Source organism: Eutrigla gurnardus, assembly GCF_963514095.1.
Source record: "Eutrigla gurnardus genome assembly, chromosome: 2".
Classification (NCBI taxonomy): domain Eukaryota; kingdom Metazoa; phylum Chordata; class Actinopteri; order Perciformes; family Triglidae; genus Eutrigla; species Eutrigla gurnardus.
This window is the reverse complement of record NC_139916.1, coordinates 4671931-4694650: the sequence shown is the minus strand read 5'-3', so window position 1 is coordinate 4694650 and position 22720 is coordinate 4671931. Positions and strand designations below refer to the sequence as shown.

At 41.7% G+C, this 22720-nt stretch overlaps 2 protein-coding genes across 2 annotated transcripts in view; one reads left to right on the top strand and one right to left on the bottom strand.

Moving 5' to 3' along the window:
• cenpp (centromere protein P) overlaps positions 1-22720 on the bottom strand; it is a 69676-nt gene that overhangs the window by 43222 nt on the left and 3734 nt on the right. The window contains exons 5-6 of the mRNA XM_084022241.1: positions 22190-22278; positions 17603-17699 (exon numbers count right to left, since the gene is read on the bottom strand). Coding sequence (XP_083878367.1) covers positions 17603-17699; positions 22190-22278 — 186 coding nt within the window. The remainder of the gene's footprint in view (positions 1-17602; positions 17700-22189; positions 22279-22720) is intronic.
• ogna (osteoglycin, paralog a) lies at positions 8000-15232 on the top strand. Its single transcript, XM_084022254.1, has 6 exons — positions 8000-8278; positions 10881-10944; positions 11291-11455; positions 11597-11799; positions 13099-13191; positions 13381-15232. The coding sequence occupies exons 1-6, from the start codon at positions 8123-8125 to the stop codon at positions 13549-13551; spliced, it is 852 nt and encodes a 283-aa protein (XP_083878380.1). The 5' UTR covers positions 8000-8122; the 3' UTR covers positions 13552-15232.

The window sequence follows — 22720 nt, the reverse complement described above, 5'->3', positions numbered from 1 at the left end:
ATACAAAAGATTAAACAAACAGGAACGAGCACACTCAGCATGTGGATTTCCTTCAAAAGCATTTCCTCAGTTGTTAAAACTCATCAGGAGGTCGTTGAAAACATTCTCCAGGCCTGACATCAATCAATCCTGCACCTCCACCAGTTTCAACCGAACAGCAATTCATCAGCTGTCTTACAGGGAACAACTTGTGCAGCATGATAGGGTCGTGTGTGCAACAGCAAACTTTAAAGCCCTGACTTCCTCCCTATGCATCCCCAACATCTGCTCTGCATCTGGCTCCGACAACAAGAACCATACTGCAGCAGCTCTACAATAGTCTTCTATACAGCTTCACCGTGACACAATAGACATCAGGCAAACGAGCTGTCAAAACAAATGAGCCGATTTAATTTGAGCACAAAACCTACATTCACAAGCATTTCCCTCCTTTATAATGGTTTTACGTGTTTATTTTAGATAAGAATGAGTCATGGTTCAAATGCGCAGAAAAAAAAGACAGTACAGCCTCGTCTTTTATCTGCACTCCGGAACATTCAAATAAATGTAAATGTTATTGAAATTAAAAGCTGACATGTTGTGTCTAAAAAACCAAAGTGGTGGTCTCCTTGTGGAGGCTACACTTGTTCTGTTTTAACCATCAGGTCCTCCTCGCGTCCTCGGGGACTGAATTCCAAGGCTGAATGCCAGCATTTTAACCAAAGCTCAGCATACGGAAAAAGACTCACTTCTACAGTAAATAATACGACAGAATACTTCTCCTGCACAGAGGTTTACGTCCAAAAGATTAGAGGGGGGAAAAGAATGGAAGTAAAAACGGACAAAGGATCTAATTTAACATGGAAAACAACTTGTGAAACTTGATGGAATGACATTTAGATATGATATTTAGATGAAAAACTGAAGCTGAAACATATATATACACACACGTCCAGTACAGATTCCATATCTGGACTAGGGAAGTGTGTGATTAGTCGACGAGTTGATTAAGGGACCGTTTACACAACATCCATCCATTGTCTACCGCTTATCCTGTATTCTGGGTCGCAGGGGGGCTGGAGGCGATTACACAACGTTTTCAACATACCAGTAATACGCAAAAGTATTTTTACATTCTGTCTGTTCGGTTACATAATAATGGCATTTTTGGGGGGAAAACAACACATTTTGAAGCCGGGTTCGGGAGTGAAATAATTTGAATACGCAACTCCACAGCATGGCCGTGTAAACTAGCAAAACTGGTCCACGTGGAAATGCTGATGTTGCTCCACTTCCCACATGTGTATTACGTTAGGAGTCAAATAGCCACGCGCAAGTTAGAAGACAACATTAACCAGGGCGGATTACCGAGCTGTGTTATCTCCGATTGATGTATCAACACTCCTCTAAAAAAGAAAAGTGTAGATTTTCTGCACCGTTACTGTGATCAGTGGAGACACATTATGTACAAGAAGGTCCATCTATTAGAAAGTGGTCCTTTTTTAACCATCTCATTACGTAATAAGTCTCTGTGCTAAAGTAAAAAAAAATCTCATCGTCAGCCCAATGCTAGCAGGTGGCTGTGTCACGACCAAAACACACAGCTCTCAGCGGAGGGTCAATACATCATGTCAGTTGTCAGCCAGACCCCGAGGTTGTCGAATGCCTCGCCAGGTGGTCCATCATGTCCAAAGTCACTCAAATGGGCGCCTGCGGAGTAAATTCACTGACGTATGTTGTTTTGTCTCGCCTGGTTTCAGTCTGCTGCTACGTACGGCTCACTTACACCTGTCACCCCGAAACCCGACTAAAGTTAGAGGAAATAAACCAGAAAAAAAGTTAACCGTTGTGATGAGAAAAGTGGTGGGTTAAGAGCTGGCAACGTCAAGGATCTGGACCAAGTTAACTGGCTCTATCAGTTTGAGGATTAGCATTTTAAGACTCATCTCTGGGCCAGGATGATGATATTATATGTTGCAGAGACTGTAAAGCCCTCCGAAATAAAAGTTAAGCTGGAGGAATGAAACTGACTTTAATAGAATGTAGAAGAGTTTCCAAATGGAACAGAAACACCAAGGGGAAACCAAAAACCCTGATATGTGTTAGACAATGTGCTGCTTTATCTGCTCCTTGACCAAAGATAAAACAAATTACTAGGATAATGGATAAATTGGACATTTTAAAAGGGATGAAAAGGAAAAACAATGTCAGTTAATAACAATATGATTAGTTTAAGATTCTGGACTTCCAGATGAGACTGTGGGCTGTGTTGTTAATTAGTTAGAACATTTCCTACCGCCGTCCCGTCACCTTAAAAGCATTCACCTGGCAAAACATTGGGTGGCTTTTATTGTGAAGTCACCACATAAAAACGCGATCTATCCATTCGAGCTTAGAACTGACCTGGATTGTTGATCGAACATGCAGTACAAAACAAGGGGTCATTTTTGAATATTTTGCAAGGAGTAAAGGAACAAGAAGGATTAGTCACAATAAGATGTTGGGTGAAGTGTTGCATTGCCTCAACAAGGTATTGTTTGGTTGCACCATCTAGAGAATCACCAGAACCGGTGGTTGCTGCCTGGATTGAACAGTGGCATCGGGTCACATTTAAAGGTTGGCGTGTTTATACCTGTTGTGAATGGAGAGGGGCATGATGTGCTAAATTGTACAAAAGAGGATAACAGTAAACGCTTCCAGACAATCTCTCTGCTTGAAAGCATTCACAATGCACGATGAGTTAGCGGTCTAAAGTGCAAACCCTGACTACTTTCATACCTTTGCACACTTGGTCAATCACTGTGTTGCAGTGGATCTGACTGGCACAGGAAGTAAACATGGACTCAAGCTGTTGCCTAGCAACGCAATTCCATTGAAATACGGAGGTGTATTCAGACAACATGCCTACATGTTTTACAAACTCGAAAAACAGTATGAACCTGGAGATGAGGAAGAGATTTGCAATGAAGAGCCATGTGGAGTTACTGACCATCAGGAGTGGGTCCCCATTTCATTCCTATTCAAGCACAAAGATAACAGCAACCGGCAATATTCCTGCCGCCAGTTTAAGACTATTCAGCTGATCGGTTGCCGGCACCAACAAAGGCAGTGAAGGAGATGACTGCAAGCTAGGAAACATATATGTAAACCAGGCAGAATTTGGAAAAGCACCACCTCGTGCATTCATCCGAAATCTCATCAAAATGTTGCATCAAAATGACATTTCTTTGCCTTCTATGATCACAAATGAGCAAAGGAAACGGTTTTCATTATGTCCGAAAGAAACCAAAACAATTATTTTAAAATTCCAAGCTTTACAAAAACAGTCATGTTCACAAACATAGTGAGTGAGTCAACACGACAGCAATAAAGTGTGTTGTTGCGAGTGGCTTTCCCCATCGACTTGCTTTACTGTAGCAGTAGAATACCGGTGAACCACCCTGACAGTCCAGACTCCAGGATAGAAAATTAGTGACAGTAAAAACATTCTCCAGTTGCTGGCCCTCTTCCCAGAGTCATAAAAGTTTAAAGGTGTTCATAATTGCTAACACACCTGTAAGGGTCCGGGCTCGTGTTCCTTGGATGTTTATATCTGGGCCCCCTTCTTTTTCCTCTCCACTTGAAGGCTGAAATAGCCACATGTTTTCTATTTAACTGTTTTGCTGTTTAACTTCAGTCTTTGCTCTTTCGCTTGTTTATAGATGAAGTACTGTCTCTTGTCATTTTACCATTCTAAAGGACAACACCATAAGAACCCCAGAAGATCCTTAAGAACTGGTCTGGGGAAACCCACCATCTCTCTGATTTGACAACCAAGGTTGATATCAACCCAACAACATCTGGACCTCAACAGCTGTGGAATAGACCGAGAGTGAGCAGCGTCTCTTCGTTTTCTTTATTCCCGAGAATCTCTTGGCCTTTCTGCTTTGGAAACATCCCCCAGAGTTATTCTTTTTGTTGCCATTTTCCAATAATTCTGTTTCACATTGATTCCTGGCTGTATTTTGTGTTTATCACATTAGCTGTTATTTATTGTTATTGCCTCTTAGCACTACATAACTCTTTCAAAACGTGAGGGGGTGGAGGACTGAAACACATTAAAACTAGAGAGATGCATTGATTAAAGAGACGAATGGCTGACTTGTCAAAAAAAAAAATTCAAAATATCTTCCAGAGATCATTGTTCTGGTTACAGTTCACTCGCTCATATGACAGAGAACTTGTTCACCTTTTTCTATCGTCTTGAAGAAAAATTTCACCCACGAAATGACCATTTGTTTATCAATTACTCACCCTATTACTTTGGATTTTAAAGGTGTGTTTACACCAAATGCAATGCACATAAAGTCAGTGCAAATAGAATAGACACAAATTTGCACTGGGCAGATGATGCCTACCTCTGATCAATCCAAACTAAAAAAAACATGCCTTCAGATTTTATACAAGTTGCCACCATTACATAGTTATTTGGGAATCAAGTCTATCTGGGACTAACATGTACAAAGCTGCAATAGTTGTTATTTCGGCCATGATGGAAGGATGAAACCTGGTCAGTGGCTACATGAATGCAAGCCCCCTCCCTCTCCAGTGCGTATAGCACAAGTGATGTGGATAAACACAAATTATCTCGCGGTCAAACTCACGCAAATAATGTGAGGCAAAAAAATTAGTCATGCCTCTGCGACAAGCAAAGAATAAAAAGTCTTACATTGATTGTTACATTGAACAACAGCAAAACTATAACAGAACATCAGTTTACAGACGGTCATTCTAGTGTAGTTTAATCCAAGTCTCATTTATCCTATCATAACTTGCACCAAACAGATGCATCTTTGCTGAAACTTTGCTCTTTTCAACACTTCCTACACGTCTTGACTAGCACGGAGGAGCGGCAGGCCTACGCACACGTGCAACCGTTTATGTGTTTTAAATTGTCAGGTTGTAGCTTTGGTTATTTGTGTGAAACACTGCTTCATACATTGCTTCAGGTGCTTTGCTTTATGACACAAGTTTTGGCAAAACTATATAAATATTTTAGACCTAAATTAGACCTAAATGTGCCTAAAATTGATGCAGGTGAGAAATCTCAACACAGATGTCTTTCAACACTTGGCATGGTAGGAAACTGTGTGGTAACTGCAGTGGGCGCGATCCAATCTATTTCCCTTCCTGCCAAATATTAAGGATAATTGAGGAAGAAAAAAAATATATTATTTAGGCTGCAGGAGTGCAACTGTAAATTCTGCCTGTCAATATGCCAATATTTCACATCTAATCACCCATTCCACTTATTTAAATCAATACAAAGACTCGACGGAGACACTAGGTGCGTTTCCATCAGCTGTTTAGATGCGCATCTAGATGTATCGCATCGGAAAATGATGATGGAAACGCCGTGATTCGCATTAAAATCCCCTGATTCGCACAAAATGAAATACGCTCGCTATGGCCGGGTTTTGGTTGATTCGAATGGGATGGAAACAGCTGTATGCGAATCAAGTGTGACGTAGCGCACTTTCACCCCGACTGCTTCCGGTGTTTGCGGGTCACTCAGAAGACAACAACATGGCGGATAGCTCAAGATTTCTGTGGACGGAGGATGAGGTTATAAGTTTGTTAAGACTGGTAAAAGAAAAAAACATCATTGCGATCCTGGACAGCAAACACCAAAGAAACGACACCATATATCAAGAACTGTGTGGGGAAATGCTTCAATTGGGGTTCGATAAACCATGGACGGCCTGCAGAAACAAGTGGAAAAGCCTCAAACAAAAGTACATGACAGAAAAACGGATGCTGAGCCGAAGTGGCTCGGGGTCGAAAACAAAATTTAAATATTTCAAAGAGATGGACGACATCCTTGGGCAGAGGCCGAGTGTTACATCTCTGTCGACGATGATAAACAGCAGCAGCGAAGGTCAGTAAGTTAAAGGTCTGCTAACGTTTAGGCTACCCTGTTGATACCGATCATCCACGACCGCCTGTAGGATTATGGAGGGCCACCCCTTTCGGTTTACGTAGTCCCGGTATCCGTCGGATGGAGGGAGTACAGGGATATGGGTGCCATCAACCGATGCGTACACTTGTGGCACAAGGTGCCTTGTCGCGTTGCGCTGCGCAATTTGCTGCGCCTCGGCCACATCTGGGAGTCTGATGAACTCCTTCATCATTTCGGCTTGTATGGCCCGGCATACGGCATAGAGGGACCGATGGACGCTGGTTTTACTTACACCGAATACCTCACCCACCACTCGGTATTCGGCACATGTGGTCAATTTATATAAGGCAATAGCGATGAGTTTATCTGTTGGGATAGGACGCCGTCCTGGCCATGGCATGGGGGCAACTAAAGGACCAATTCTTCTGCACAGCGTCTCAAAGGTGGCACGGGACATGCGAAAGTGTGACAGCCAAAGGTTAGGTGTGAAATGCTGGCCCACCACCACACTCCAAAAGTCCCTCTGACGCCTCCTTTCCCACTCATAGGGGCGTCGGCGGCGGAGACGGTTCTCTCGCTGGGCCAGGGCATTAATTAAGGCAGCTTGCTGTCTTCTCCTCCTGACAGCCCCTCTAATGGCCAGGACCAACTGCGCCGCAAGATCGAGCACCACTTGAGCGAGTGTAATTAATGACTGAAGTCCTCTCTCCATTGTAAAACATCAAAACACCACATCAAAACACCACATCAAAACACCGGCAGGAAGACGACGGAATGTTTACAGGCTGGTTGCCATGCCAACCCGCGGAAAATCTCGCGTGACTTAGAAAACTCGCGCGAATTTGTAGTTTTCACCAAAGTCCGTTCTTTTGATGGAAACACACATGATTCAAATTTCTTTTAATGCGCATTTCCCAGTAATTCGAATCACTTTGGATGGAAACATGGCTACTGTTGCGCTACGTATGAAGTTATGCAACACAGTAACTATTAAAATATTATTTTACCGATTTTTTTTGCTGCGTAATGTTTTAAATCCTAACAGGAGCTACTTAGTGTTGTGATCTATGCTTTTTCCCCGTTAAGCTATGTTGGACAACCAAATTCATTTGAAATGAGCAGAAAGTCAGAAATGTTCAAAGACGAGAAGCATCTTAGCTTTTGAACAACATTCTCATTCAAGACACTTGAACATCAGGAAGGAGGGGATAAGGAAATCATTTATCACCAAATGCTGCTGCAGGACTCTTCTGGTTCCAGTTTCACGAACAGAGTCCTCAGTTCATTTATTTAAACTAAGCTCTGTGTACAGTGAGACATACGTTTCAATTTCACATGGAGTATTGACTGATGTATTTTATATCATAGATCAGAATCGCTTAAACTTGTGTTGACCACAGATCTTGTTTCAAGACCCGTTCAAAAAACTCTTCTTTGAGACGAAGGAGCCAGAAGTGCAAACTCTATTCCAGCTGAAAAACAAACTACATTGGTTGATCCTGTAAAAAGAGGTGAAAGCACTGAGTAATATCACCCCTGACCTGAAACCTCAGTCACTCTGAAAAGCCCGGAGAGGGAAGCAGATCGGATTATTGGTCCGTCCGAAGTAATCACATAAAATCTAACCTATAATCAGTGTCCGTCCAACGGCTGTTAAACGTGTTTGTCTGAGAGGAAAACGGAGCCAATGAAGACGAAGAGAAAAAAAGAAAAGAAAGAAAGATAGGTTGGTTATTACGAGTCATTACTGAGTGGTCGGGCAGAACCCACAGACATTCCTCCTGACAAAACACACTCACACTGTGGTTGTCAACTTTCTGCTGTCTCTGCAGATTTTGCACTTTTTTTTTCCTGTGCATGTTTAAGGGACACTTAACAGAAAAAAAGTGGACAGTTTATTCTCTCTGTGACTCTTTGTCTTTTCCATATGTGCCTCTTTTTGGTGTGTCTGCCCTTTTCTGTACATCCTGTCTGTGCCTCCGTCTCTCTCTCTCTCCCAGCAGATGGATGGTGGGTGGTCAGTAAAGGGTTAAGTGCTCTGCTCCATAAACTCTGCTTTAAGAGTCTGCTGGAAGCTACTGGTTCAGCCTTTAAATACAGTCATTTGACACATCCCAACAGGGGCTTGTGGCAAAGAGCGGCTGCTGACCCAAACTCAGGCTTTGAGACGAGCTGGTGTGTCGCTGTCACTCTGCTTTGGACAGCATGAAGGCTCTCTTATTCACCTGTATGCTGGTGCCGTGGCTGTTGGCAGCCTCAGCCAGGAGGCTTGACCAGGACTCGCAGCTCATACCGGGATCTCTACCTGGCAGGGAGCTGAATGGATACTTCACTGACCATTTGAAATCAAGGAGGGCTAGGGTAAGTGCTTTATCATTCATGTAATGCTTCCCTGCCAAAAAATAAATACATGTTCTCTTCAATAAGTCATTGAACATCAAAATTAAATGAATTAATTAGTTAAATGTACTTTTTCTGTTTTGTCAGCAAATAAACTGTGTGACAAGGATACATTAATAACACTATTAAAACAATATGCATTACTGTGTATAGAATTAAAATCAAACCGTTTTTTTCGCACTCCAGTAAATTTGAGCACAGAGACACAATGCCAAGTTTTTGGTCAGAGAAATTCTGCCAACAGAGTGAGATGAGATCTTTCAAACAGATGAAAAAGATAAGGAATAAGATGTAAAATTAAACTTTACTACTACCCAGAGACAATTACAACATGCTCAATAGTCAATATTCAAAATCAATTACATTACTGTCAAAACTAATATTGCATCTTGTGGTTTAGTTCATTTGTCTTGTCCAACTAGCCAATAACAGAAACTGTCAGCACTTGACTTCCTTGTCCTCCTCTCAGAGATAATAATTCATTCAACACACACACACACACACACACACACACACACACACACACACACACACACACGCGACCACACTAGCTGTCGACTAACCAGTCTAACCTCTTCAAGAAATATTTGGACAAACCAAAAACCAAACTCTGGTCTAGTTTATCCTTCAGAAAACACTTCTGGAAAAGGAAAAACCCACAAACAGTCCCGAGAACTAGATGGACCAGCTGTTCTTCATACAAGCCTGTCAGTGCCAGACCCTCAAGAGACAGGTCCCATGCACTCTGCCGCCACAGTTAACCACAAGCTTTATCCAGGCTCACTTTTTGGATTCTGTTTCTTCCCTTTGATTGGTTTGAGGGCCACTCAGTTAGTTCACAACCCAGCAGCAGGGTTGGGGATGCTCAGGGATCCTTTGATTGGTTACAGCCACTGAATCCAGACCTTGATGACTAAATTAAATAAAACTAACCAGACCTATGGTGATGTAGGGATCAAACGCTCACGAGCGGTTTGTTTACTGGTGGCAGATTTGATTCCTTCTCTCTGGTTTAAATGTTTGAAAAGATGTTGTGGTTGTAACCCTGCAGATAAATCCACTGCAGCCAACGGCTTCTTGCTAATACAAGTTACCCAGCCACCACAGTTAATTAAACAATTTGGAGCCCAAAAGAATCTCAGCCCAGGAGGCTCTAAAGGATCCTGGGTTCAGGTGTTAAGAACGCACAAAACCTTGAAACCAACCCGATTCCTCGCTGGCTCCTTCATGACCATCGCAACAATATCACAAAGCCCAGCCACGGGTCTCTGAGGACAAAGACACGTCTGAAAAGATGTATTGACCAGGTGCTCTATTCACAACAGACGTATAAGTCATCGCCATGAAAATAAACAACTTCCTCAACATAGCAGTTCAGTGTAACTAGAATTATTTACGCAGGCTGTGGTCAGTCGTCAACCAGTAGCTGTGGAACACGATGTGGACCGCTACGTAAAAGCCCTGCGAGCAAATAACGATGGGTTGGTTGATAATAAGGGCACTGAATGGAGTCAGACCAACAGCAGAACGATGTCACAAATCGCAGCCTCCTCATTAATTTCGCTCACACTCTGTGGGGGGCATCTAGGCCCCCCTCCCCACCCCCATTGTTGGCACAACGGGGGTCCAGATGCAGAGACTCTGGCCAGAGGGATGCAGGAAATAAAAGTTGAACCCGACTCAACCTCAAAATATCATCCAACAACTGCACTGGCCAATTGAATACAGCCAAGCATACATTCCTTCTAGATGAGTTTGTACATGTGGAATTCTACGGATCATCTGGAGAGAGTGTAAACAAGAGGATTAAGTTATTATCAGCATGATAAATTGCCAGAGTTTAAAAAAAAAATGTGGCTCAAACTCGTAACCTGCTGTACAGTATTGTTTAAACTCATAGTTCTGTTGAGTTCCTGGATCATATTTCATCTTCTCACCCTTTAACACAGTGGTGTTTACGGTCTGAATGCTCACTTAGCTTTAATTATCACCTTCACTGTTTACAATTCATTCTCAACTAGATTTAATAGAGACCATCTTGCGAAGGAACCACAACAGTCACAGCCTTAAATCAGGCATCCCCCCTTTCACACTTCCTAAACCTCTACTCCAAGCGCCCTTGCTCGGACCACACCAGTCTTGGAACTCCGCCTTTATTTTGATCTAAACTACACACCTGTAAAGTTTACTGACAGCATCTTGTACAACTGTGACATTATTCGATTTTTATATATTAAAACCTGGCAAAGTATTCAGAAGTGCTTTGTTGGTAGTGGCGTCTCCACGACTCCCAAGGTGAGAAAACCAACCACTTGCTTCTGTCGAGGCTGGTAAATATCGCCATAGTCACCATCAGTGCGTAAATTGTATTTTCAAATACAACAGGGTTTATCCCCGGTCTGCCTGCCGGTAGCAGAGAGAGTAAACTACCATGTTAGTGTGTCTAATTTGACACGGCGCAATGTGCAAGCCAATTTCCAGCCCCCTAACCCTTGCAGTGTCAATGTTTCCCTCTAGCAAATGGGATGTCCCTTATATGAACATGCCATGTTTTCCCTTGCAGAGGGCGCTGCCTCCTATTGATGAACCTGATGACAGCCTAATCGAAGAGGCAGGAGATGCTACTGGTAAGAGAAACACATGTTTACCTCATGTAACAACATCCAATTTAAAGAATGATTTCTCGGGAGAAGTTAATCTGGGTTGTGTTGGCTTTGAACCCAGACGCCACACATTGCCAAACACCAAATAAAATAGCTTGGTGTCGGTGTTTGTAGGGTATCTGTTCCTTTAGGTTCTGACAGGAAGTTGAATAAGATGAAAAAAAGTCAAATTATAACTCATGAAAAACTTGGAAATGTAAGATAATTGATCAATCAATGATCAGGAGATTAGGGGTCTTTAAAAACAAAAATAATCTTCATCTAATATGCGACAATTTCCCTTAACATGCACTGGATGTTTGTGTTGCAGACCTGCCCACCTGCCTGCTGTGTGTGTGTCTGACTGGTTCAGTGTACTGTGAGGAGGTCAGTCCAGACATGACCAGCGTTCCCAGCTTGCCTAAAGAGACAGCCTACCTGTACGCCCGCTTCAACAAGATCAAAAAGATCAGCACCAAAGATTTTTCCGGCATTGGTGAGTCCGGAAAAAAGTCTGTCTGCAAAAAGTCTGTCCGCAATCACTGCAACTGTTTTATTGGATGTGTAGCTGGCAGCGGTTACAAATACGTAGTGAAAAATAATATTTCATTCAGATTTTTTTCCCATCTATCAACAGTGACTCTGAAGAGGATCGACCTGACGGGGAACCTGATCTCAGAGATCGAAGATGGGGCGTTCGCCAAGCTAACCGCGCTGGAGGAACTGTCTCTGGCTGAGAACAGACTGGTCAAACTTCCTATGCTCCCTCCCAAACTCACAACCTTCAATGCCAACCACAACTTCCTCAAAACCAAGGGTGTCAAAGCTAACGCTTTTAAGGTACACATCATCACCTCTTCCATCTTTTTCAATTAGGAACCCCATAGTAAGGTTGGTGACCGAGGTAAATCAAGGAACAGTAAACACACGTATTTGTTTATTGTCAAGTACTTCGATGGTAGAGCCAAACTGACAGTTAGCCATGAGATCTCTGCTCAGCAGTGTAATGCTGTGTTCACACCAAACTTAGAACAAGTTTTCACCTCGCATAACCCATGCAAAGTTGTTCATAACGTCACCCCGAGGTGATAACAAACAGAAGTAAAAAGATGCTGAAATAACTACGAGGCTGATTTATAAAAAGTCCAAAGTCATGGTTTGTCTGTCCGCAAGACTTTTAAAATGCTTGTTTTCTGAATGGAGTTTGGCTCTATCAGAGGTAGGCTATGCTAACATTGTAGCTGCTCCATCAACACTCCAAATAGGGTAATCTAGACATAAATACGGCAGCAACCTTGTTGTTTGTACCATAGACAGTCTCTGGTTTCTCCACATAGTCTGGTTCGGCCTCTGGACTAATATGAGGTTCTATCGTAGACCTTTGGGAGACCACAGACTGCTACGATGTTTAGTCTCCATTTCTGATTTAGTGACGACAGGAGGAGAATCTCAACGCTGATTGGCTTTGACTTCACACTTCATGCCAATTTCTCGCTTGAGTTGAAATATTTAAACTTGAAAAATGTTGCGCATTTGTCTCATGCTCGCCCCCCTGACACGACCGGTACTAATTTGTGTCCTCGCATTGTCTTTGCAAGCAACAGTCTGTAATGCAACTTAATGCAGACACCCGCACCCTCGGCAAATATTATACCACATACTACATGCTATGCAATTATATTTTATGTTGCTGTACAACTTTTTAATGAAAACCATTATAGCTTGGATGGAGCCTATACTTTCTCAGTACAGAAACACCTACATTAGTTTGATAGTTCAACATTTTGGAAAATACCATTATTTTCTGAGTTTGTGGTTCTATGGGGAGTTACATGTTGGAACTCTTTTTTGACCATATATCCATCCACCCTGTACTTTTGTACAGCAGCAGCTGCGGCTATAGCACAGATTGCCTGTTACATAATTTGTGAGTGTTAGTATTTATGCTAAGCTAACCACATCTTGACTCAATCACAAAAAGAAAAGGTGAAATGGAAAAGCATATTTCCCAAAAAGGTTAACAGATCCATATAAAACAGATCTATTCCTGAAGTATATCTGGTTTATAGCCAGGCATGCTGGGAATATGTCCAAATACACTTTGAAACCACATGTGGTGTGAATTTGTTTCCCCAACAGAAAATGACCAGACTGGTCAACCTGTACCTGGCTGACAACCAGATAGAAGCTGTTCCACACATCCCAGACAGTGTTCGGACCTTACATCTCCAGGTTTGCATTTTGCTTAAATACTAGTAAACTGACATCAGAAACTATTGATCCTCGAAATTACTGTCGAAGTTGTTTGATCTAAATTTAATTTGAATGGATTTTAATTTCTCATGATGCTGAGGATTTTGACTAGCAGCTGAGATTTTATTCACTCTGGTACAGCCTTGACGTCGTTTCTTTTTCCTGCAGAACAACAACATCACTGAGGTCAACATAGACACCTTCTGCAGGTCCAATGACACCTACTTCCTACGACTGAACCTTAATCAGGTCCGTTTGGACGCCAACCCCGTGGTGCTGTCCAAGTACCCCGACAGCTTCACCTGCATGAAGGTACTGCCTCTTGGACGGTACCGCTGAGGAGGCAGGAACTTTATTGTAGCCCCTTGGTGGGGATAAAGGTGTCAATGTAATACTTCAGCAAACCTACAAACAGTTTTTGACACTGTCAGGTCGACATGAACCCATTCGCTGTACTGAAGGTGTAGAACTGAAGGAGCTTCTCTGTTCTGGCCTTTTTTTTTTTAGATCTACTGACCGGTGGGGAGTACCAGCCATTTAAACATCTGCAGGGAATTAGTCCAAAACCACCTGAGAAACAGTGTGAAGGCCTCAGTATGCTTCAAACGTACGACTACTAGATATGATATATATCATCATCACTGAAAGGCAGGGTGAAAAGCAGTCTGCATCACACAGACTCCCTGACCTCCCTCCAATAACTTTGTGACTTCTGAATCGTGTTGTAATCTCGACACATTGAATCGTACAAACGAGGATAATGCTTTTCTCAACAGCATGTATGATATAAACTCAGATGATCCCAAGAAAAGTGATGAAAGAGCAAGAGAAGGTTGTTCGTCTGCCTACTTTCACACCACCATACTCCTGGCCAATCACTGAATACAGTTGTACAATTTGTCAGATTATTCGTTTTGGGAAAAAAAAAATCTGAGAAAAAAGAAATCCCCCCAAATAAACAAAGCTTTTGACTTCGCCACTGGAAAGGGGGCTTTAGGTGATGTTCATAAATTAGAGCTACCGATTGAAGCATATTGAAACCTTTACAACGAGACTGTAAGTGACTAATAGCCGAAAAGATTCCGGCCACCCTCCCTTCCATAGGTGACGTGACGCCAGTAGAACTGATATAATGAACCCTTGAATGAGTAGGAAGCATCAACACCTCTACAACAACAGTCCAGTTTATCGTTTCATTTCGACCTGACACTGTGCTACCTACAGGAATAAAACTACACAAACTGTTTGTAACTTTTAACCAACAACAGGCGCAGCCTCAAGCCATGTGTACAACTATGTGTACTTTAAAACACACCAGGCAAATGTTTTCACACTCTTTGTGAAACAAACTTTAAAATCAAAGTATTCCATTACTTTAAGTAACCATAAGTACTAAATTTAAGAAGATATTTCAAGATATTATTACATCGTTCTTGCTATAGCTGCCGTTTTTGCTGATCCAAACAAGTGTCTTGTATTTGTGTAAAACCTCTTCTGTCCAACAGGTGCTTTAAATGGACCCACATCTTTGGGTTTTTTTAGCTTTGAGATTCTTTGTTGTCAGACTGTAGATCCCAGCCGACAGCTGATGCACATTAGATTGTCTTGGCATGTCAGCAGAAATAATCTGTTAATTGTTTTCTCTCAGAAAATGACTGTAAATGAAATGAACATAAACTCTGGGTTTTACTCTGCCATTGTGTGAATTCATTTTTCTTTGAATAATTCAATTTAAAAAAAGTCTCTCTACGAAGCCAATGGCCATGTAGGCTTATCCAACTGGGGGCTTTCTTTAGCATTTTGTGACTTAGCTTCACTTTGTTTTGTTATTTTATTTATAGATTCCAGTTGAAGTTAACTGGGGAACAATGTATCTATGAACTATAGTAATGTGAAAGTTACTCCTTTGTATTTTGTCTGTTTTAAAATGTCTTGCTTGTGTCCCTAATGCCTTCCTTCCTGTAATAAAGATTACTTTTGAAATTATTACTTATGTGAATAAGACAATTGTGGACTGGAAGATGTGTATGTGACATGGCTGGTTTTTAAATATTTTAATAAAGTTACATTTTTAAATTAAAATGTTTTTAGAACTAATGTTGGAGTCTGCTTCACGTGTATACATGTTATTGTTGTCACATTTATTGTAAAGTACTGGCAGAAAAGAAAACTAAAATGATGCTTCACACAGGAGGTTTTGGTGATGGCGGCACCACAACAATAGCAGAGAAATGTTTTATACGGTCTCATATTGTGTTTACTGAGATAATAAATCAAGAGAGAAGCAGGGTCATTTTCTCATAGACTTAAATGCAAATGGCCTTCTTAATTTAACCAGGGGAGTTTAAGGCACTTCCACATTGGCTTCACTTTTTAGAACCAGAGCTTTCCGCCTGAACTGCATTCAGTTTAGTGTCATCACCATACACCAAAGGACCACATACAGCTTAATCACCCGTTATATCCAAAGCCCCACAGGTGAACCTTGCAGGTGTAAATGTTCATGAGACTGCACAGTACATATTACACACACATATACATACACACTTCACCTGGATATTCAGAAAGTTGCTGGCAAGCAAGACAGGGAACTTTGCTTGGGTGGAGTTTGTGTGGAGGATTTATGACAAAGAACCTGTTGGACATTTTTCTGATAGTACAACGAAAACTGTACACACTTCAGTGCTGCGTTTACAGCTCTAACGTTACTGCTGACTTCATTCTCATAGCATATCCACAATCTTTCTCTCTGGATCGAACGCTCACTAATGCTACAGCGAACGTGCAATACACTGGTGGAAACCTTGACAGGCAGACACACAGATGACAAGATGGTAGCTTAACCAAGTGAGGTGCTGGAGACTTACTGGGAATGTGGCACACGTGTTTATGCCAATGCATGTCACTCGTAAGGGAGATTTTGCACTGCAGCTAATGATGGATTTAACCTGACTGTGCATTGGTTATCGTTGCAGCTGGATGTGCTTGTTTAAGCACTTGAACCACAGCATCCCCGCATGCACACTAATCCTGAAGGTTGACGGTTAATGAAAGGTTAAGGAGTTACTAGAAATGTCGGTACAGAAACATCAAAGAGCAGTGCAGTGAAAAAAAAAAAACGGTTACACCGTTTGCCCACAAGAAAGTGTGGAAGAACTTACTGCATTACACCGTTTCCCATGGCTGACTGTACAGTCTACGGATGTTTGTGTCTCTGTGTGCAGAGGCAGTTAACACTAATGTGCACTCAATGGAGAAATGCCATTCAGTGATTGGCCACATGCTTGTAAATGTCTGCGGTTTGTAACTAAACCTGTGCCGGTCAATGTTGTACTAAACAACTAACAAAAATGTTAAGATTCCTGGATTTCTATAATTTTGTTTATTCATCTAAAAACCATGTTCATGTCCCGTGCTTCATTAAAAGCACCGTCCCCATTACAGCCGAACAGTTACAATGGGAGTTACATTTTTCCATAATAACGCTCGAGAAAATGCAACTAAAGCAAAATAAGCGTTTAGAGCACACAGGCCAATATGGAAAATGTGGGTTAATCCTCTTTGATCACAGCCAACTTGGCAGAACTTTACATTCTCCAAGCAAACAGCAGAATAGGTTCCATATTGCTTCTGCAGCTTGATTTACTATTTGATATTTTACTGCTACCTAAAGCCCTACACTGATCTTTACCATGAAGCCACACAAATTCAATCTATCTTTGTTTTCCTACCCTTTCACCAGCCTGAATCTATGCACTTCATATATAATACTGATGGGAGGTGATTTGGAGGTGAAATCGTATCTTCATGGTGTACATGAACCTGCCAAATGTTTTTGCCAAAAAAAAAAATAACGTATCCCTCTGGATTGACCCTCTGACCTCTCCGTTGGGCAAGACAACAAGGCTCCACCATTGATGGATGAGGGTGAAACCCAGCAGGGATCAAGCAGATTAAATCCAGCCCAAAGTTCCCGTTTCAGGTCTATCTGCCCAAACACTGACTGATGGACCATCTGCTCTGAAAGAATTCAGGACGGACTCATTTTGTCTCCCACAAATGATGTAATTGAGCAACAAGTCAAAAATGTACCCTTGTGTTTCTTCGACTCAGGGAAAACTCAGAAACAAATAAAGCTGTTTAGCAAACGTGATCGGAGAAGAAGAGAGGACCAAGCTGGACCAAACCCTCCGCATATAAGGGGTCGACCGATATGGCTTTTTCATGGTCACCACAAATTATTACTTACCAATTATCTAAGAGAGCGATAACCAATATTTGTAGGATGAACTGTGTCTAAGGTGTCCAAAGTTAGTGTAAATTCAAGTTTCGAGGATGAGTTTGCCAGTTTAAAGGTGTTTTCTTCAGGTGCAAGTGCGTCTTCACTGACCTGGAAGTGCTGGAAGGTTCTGTGCCGCTCGTCACATCTGTCTGAGAAAGTCCTGAAAGTCCTGAAGAACAGCAGGAGATCTCTGCTCTCCTCCACCCTGGAATGACATCGCACACGTGGTTTATTAGTTATGCCCCCTCAAAATGGATTATTGGAATTGTTGATCTGTCGATTCATGACAAAATATGCACAACAAACGTGACAATATAAATACGTCGCTGAAATGGAAAAATGGAGAGCAATATTTAGTATATTAACAATGAACTGGGTCTCAACTGCAGCCTTAAAATGTATAATATTGCAATACGTTGGCAGATCAGCAGCAGCTTTAATCCTCCATCTGTATCTCCACAGGATGTGTTCAGGTACAGCATTGAGCGTAGGTCATCTGCGGTTTGGCAGAACTTACAATAGAACCAAATACATAAACGACGGCCAATACGCTGAACTCAAGGCTTCAAAACCGTTATCCAGAAACCAATGGATGACATCACGGCGACTACGTCCACATGTCATATTTATGGTTTATGAATACATGGCGAAAGTCAAAAACGAATAAATGTTTTATGTTTATTTAACAAAAAACAAAGGACAGTTAAAATTGTTGGGGATGGCTTTAGTTTTGCAGGCACTGTATTAGGTCATAAACAGTATTGGATACAATTTCAACCTGCAGGTGGCAGTAGAGGAAAGGTCAGGAGATTTTATGAAGATATATTGTCTGGGAACCATAAACGTCTGACTTTTAATACAATGTAAAAACTTTGTAATCAAGAGATAACTGCTCACTCAACGACAAACCAAACTTACAAACCTGGTGACTTAAATTAGAAACAAGAGTGTCTTTAAAATGATAATTGGAATGATATATCCAATAAGTTGCATCTCCAAATGCAACTTGGTTACAAGCAAAATTACTAAAAGTTCCTTCATTATATTCAGTATTCTGCATATCACAATGGCAACAGCAGGTTCATTGTCTGAACGAGCCTGGGACATTCTGTTGCAGGCTTTCCAGAGTTTTCCATGGGGCCCAGGGCTAGACGGCAGCCGGGTGAAGTTTCCAGATGACTGTTATTCCACACAGAGCTGATGGAAATATGGCAGCACACTCCCATATAATGGCGCACTACCAAAACAAGACAGAGATAAAGAGCGACTGATCCCTGGTCTATATTGTTGTACTGAACCGATGCGATCCTTCAAGGTCTGGCGATGTTTGACTACATCAGTGAGGAGCAAATTAAACCGAGTTAGACGCAGAAACCTTATCATGCAGCGACTTTAATGAGATGTTCAGACTTTGAAAGTTGTTGTGGCTCCAGTTCATCATCCACAAGAATTCATAACATTTATTTGCAGCAAACAGTGGAAAAACAGACCAAATTAAACATGAAACACTTCTTGGATGCTCTGTGCTGTGTGTATTGGTTGGCAACGTCCAGTCCTCCAAACATGAGGCCTGTCACTTTAAATCAACATTTTAAAACTAATCATCAACATTTGCTTGAATACACTTGAACACAACACACGTGGCCTCCTAAATCCTTATTGTTTAATTTACATTGAGATCACTTGAAGTGCCTTTGACAAAAATTTGGGGTGTTGATTATCTGTAATGAAGAAAAACAAAAATATCCTAGTTGATTGACAGGGAAAGGGGAATGTAAGAGTATTTTGGGAACGCTCCTGCAGCAGTTCAAGGAGGTTGACATGTTTACCACACAGCTAAATTAGTGGAATTTTTACTGCAAGTGTGTGTTTGTGTCTTTAAAGCAACAACTGGCTTTAAAGTCAAACTCCATTTTAGCCATCTCCTGCTCGGCAGAGTTTGGCCTCACACGATCGGCCTGGCTTGGACCAGGAAACGCAAACAGACTGGATCAGTGTTTCTTCAACGGGGAACTAATGGTTCATGACTCAGCCTGCTTGGATTCCCCACATGACAAGAGAAGCGCCATGTTTTCATGGCAGAGGTTCATAAGGAAGTTTGACATAATCCAGTCCGCAAAAGGCCCATCCCACAATGCACTGCTTCAACGATGTTTCCACACTGCAGTCACTGGGCTGCAAGGGTTTTTCAACTGTACTGCTAATAAAAACAAAAGTTGGATTAAAAGTAAGACGCTATTTCGTGTAAAAACAACGTGCGTCCACATTAGCGTTTCTAGTTCCCACCTCCTCTGTATGTTAATACAGCTGACTTCTCGATTTAGTTCTCTCTCTCTCTCTCAGCAGCAGTGTGTCACGATCATTATCTCCAGTATTTTTCCGTCTGTTTTATGCCAGATTCTACAGACTGGACCGTACAATCCAGATGTGGTTTGGCCTCTGATATAGAGCAAATCAGACTTCTGCTCTCCAGTGGGATCCATTAACAGAACAGATGCTTTCTGACAGACTGTGGTGATTGTATATAATAATATCTCTATCTTTCTAGCTCGTAAAGCCCTCAAAAACTTTGTGTCAGAACTTTTTTTTTTACCTAACATTGTTTTTTCATTGCAAACAATAATTGTGTTCGTAAAAAAAAAAAAAATACATGACGTCACCCTTTTTTCCAACACACTTCAACCTGTTGAGAACAGCAGAGGAAAACTACATTCATAAAGAAATATGTAACTAAAACTGTTGCAAGGCCGAAATGCATTCATGTGGAACCCCATTATCATTGTAAAAAGCTCTCTGGGATAATTGGTTGTCAGGGCTTTTAAACCAAGTGGACTTCGAGTCTGAGAAACAAATAAAAAGTCAGTGATGCTATGCCAACTCAGGTGAAATCCTCGAGGGCAGTGGAAAATGTACAAACCTCCAGCTCAGCTTACCATCATTAATAAATGATCATGGAAATAGAGCAGATGTACTGTTGTGTGAGGTGTCTGAGGGTCAGGGTCTTAGGAGGCATCCCTGCCAGGTGGCTGAACCCAGTCCAACATGACGATATTGGGAGCCTGTGTGGGATGCCACACACCCCGGAGCTGATCTCCTCATGGAAAAATAGAGGACTATCTTAGAGTTTGTTTTGGGTGAAACATGTTGAGACTGAAGAGCTCCCACCCCCCTTACTTTATACATTTTAAAATGTCCTGCTCACCAATATCTTGGTCACTGTTCTATAATCTAGAGCAAAGACCATGCCGTTTTTAAAAATGGTGTAATTCAATATTTCTGCATGGGTTTCCTTAACAGTAGGAATTTGCATAAACTGGGTAAGACTGTAAAGCTGAGACTGTTGTGTATCCAATAAACTCAAGTGTATTCATGTGTGATGATGTTAGAAGCCATCTTACATCATGAGACTGTGGCTAACCTCTTTTTCAAATCAATCTTCAGGTTGCCAGCTTTCAGATGACGTATACCACTTCTGTGGGGAATACCTTGTTGACCTGCTATCTCCTTCTGAAGCATAATTATACAGATTATTTTAAACCGATCAAGACCACTACAAGCCTGTTTAAACATTTTCGATTAAACGTGAAACAGAGATTATGCTAAAATGTAATTTGTGATGCACTGGCGTTGATCACGATAAACAGACATAGTGGCTAGTAAAGTAAACCTCACCTGATTGAGGCCAGATTAGGTAGGTGTGCAGGTAAGCCAGCACATCGAAATGAAATGCGACCATATGAATGCAGTACGCTACAGTTAACGTCGGCCGTGAGGCTTATTGTTTGTGAGTAAAGAGCAGACGGAGTGACGAGAAGTGGCTGCTGGAGTGAGGGAGCTCAGCTGGAAAACAATTTGAGAAATTCTACTTAATAAGCTAAACAAACTGCTGGATTAAAATAATAATAATAATCTAGTGTTAACAAAGTAGAGCTGGACTGAGTGTAAATAAATGACAAACTCACTGGCCATCTGGTTTCGGTCCGAACACACCATAACGCTCCAATAACGTGAACCAATTAAGTCAACTCCAATCTCGTAGGTGATTCACATGTGATTAACTTAATTTTAACGGACTGGCGGTTGAAACAAGAAAGGGCCTTCATCAAACCGTTGACGGTTTATGTCTAGATGACGTTATTTTTAAAGTGTTGATGGAGCAGCTACAGTGTTAGTAAAGCCTACCTCCAGTAGATCCAAACTCCATTCAGAAAACAAGCGTTTTAAAGGTGATTTGCTTACAGACAGACCTAACAAAGCAAGACTTCAGACTTTTTTACAAATCGTCATTATTATGTAGTTATTTCTGCATCTTTTTCATCCATTTATTGCAATTAAATCGCAACAAATTTGCTGTAGTAAACCAGCCAATGTGTGTCTTGCTATTCACAGTGAATACAGCTCAGTGAACTTCACCGAGAACCTCTGGATGATGAACTCAGACAGGATGGCGTTTGGGTTCCCGGGGTATCTGGGACAACATGTACAAAGCAGCAATGGTGGTTATTTCAGGATATAATGTGTGTCGGTGTCTACGTGGCGGTAAGCTGTGACCTCACTGTGTGGAAGTGAGTGTGAGCATTCTTCTGTGTGTGAGGCAACATCAGGCCTCATGCTACGACTCACAGGCAGAACCTCATGGTGAGAAAGAGTGGGTAGATCATCACCTTCACATCAAACTGCAGGATCAGTTCTTACCCAGACAGGAAACTGCTGAAGTTCTGCAGGTTGCCGGCGTCCATCACCACGTTCATTTGACTGATCATCCTCTCAGACTCCTGACCCTTCTGTAGGACAAACACACATTCAATTACTCAGTTAAAAACAAAAACAAAAAGATCTACTGAGTCACTTAATCGGTGCAGTGATGAACGATAACGTGTCCTCAAAACGAAGCCTGTTCTTTTCTGGACTCAAAACTGATTTCAGAGTTTGTGAGTTAATTTAAATGAGGAGAGAAAACAGCAGAGTGAGCGGGAAGAGACAAGAAATCCAGAGCTGCTGATTCATGTTGCATGTATGTAAATCAAGTACAGCACAATTATAAAGTAGAATCACTCTGAAACATAAAAAACCCCAGATTATTAGCCCGGCGAAGGCAGGATTTATTATAGGACTGTTGAATTAGAATGCATTCGTTTAAGCTTGCTGTAAATAAAAACCACACTGGTTTTCAACGTTTCCGGTTTGTGTACTGACGAAACAAACAAGACATGTTCATTAGTGATG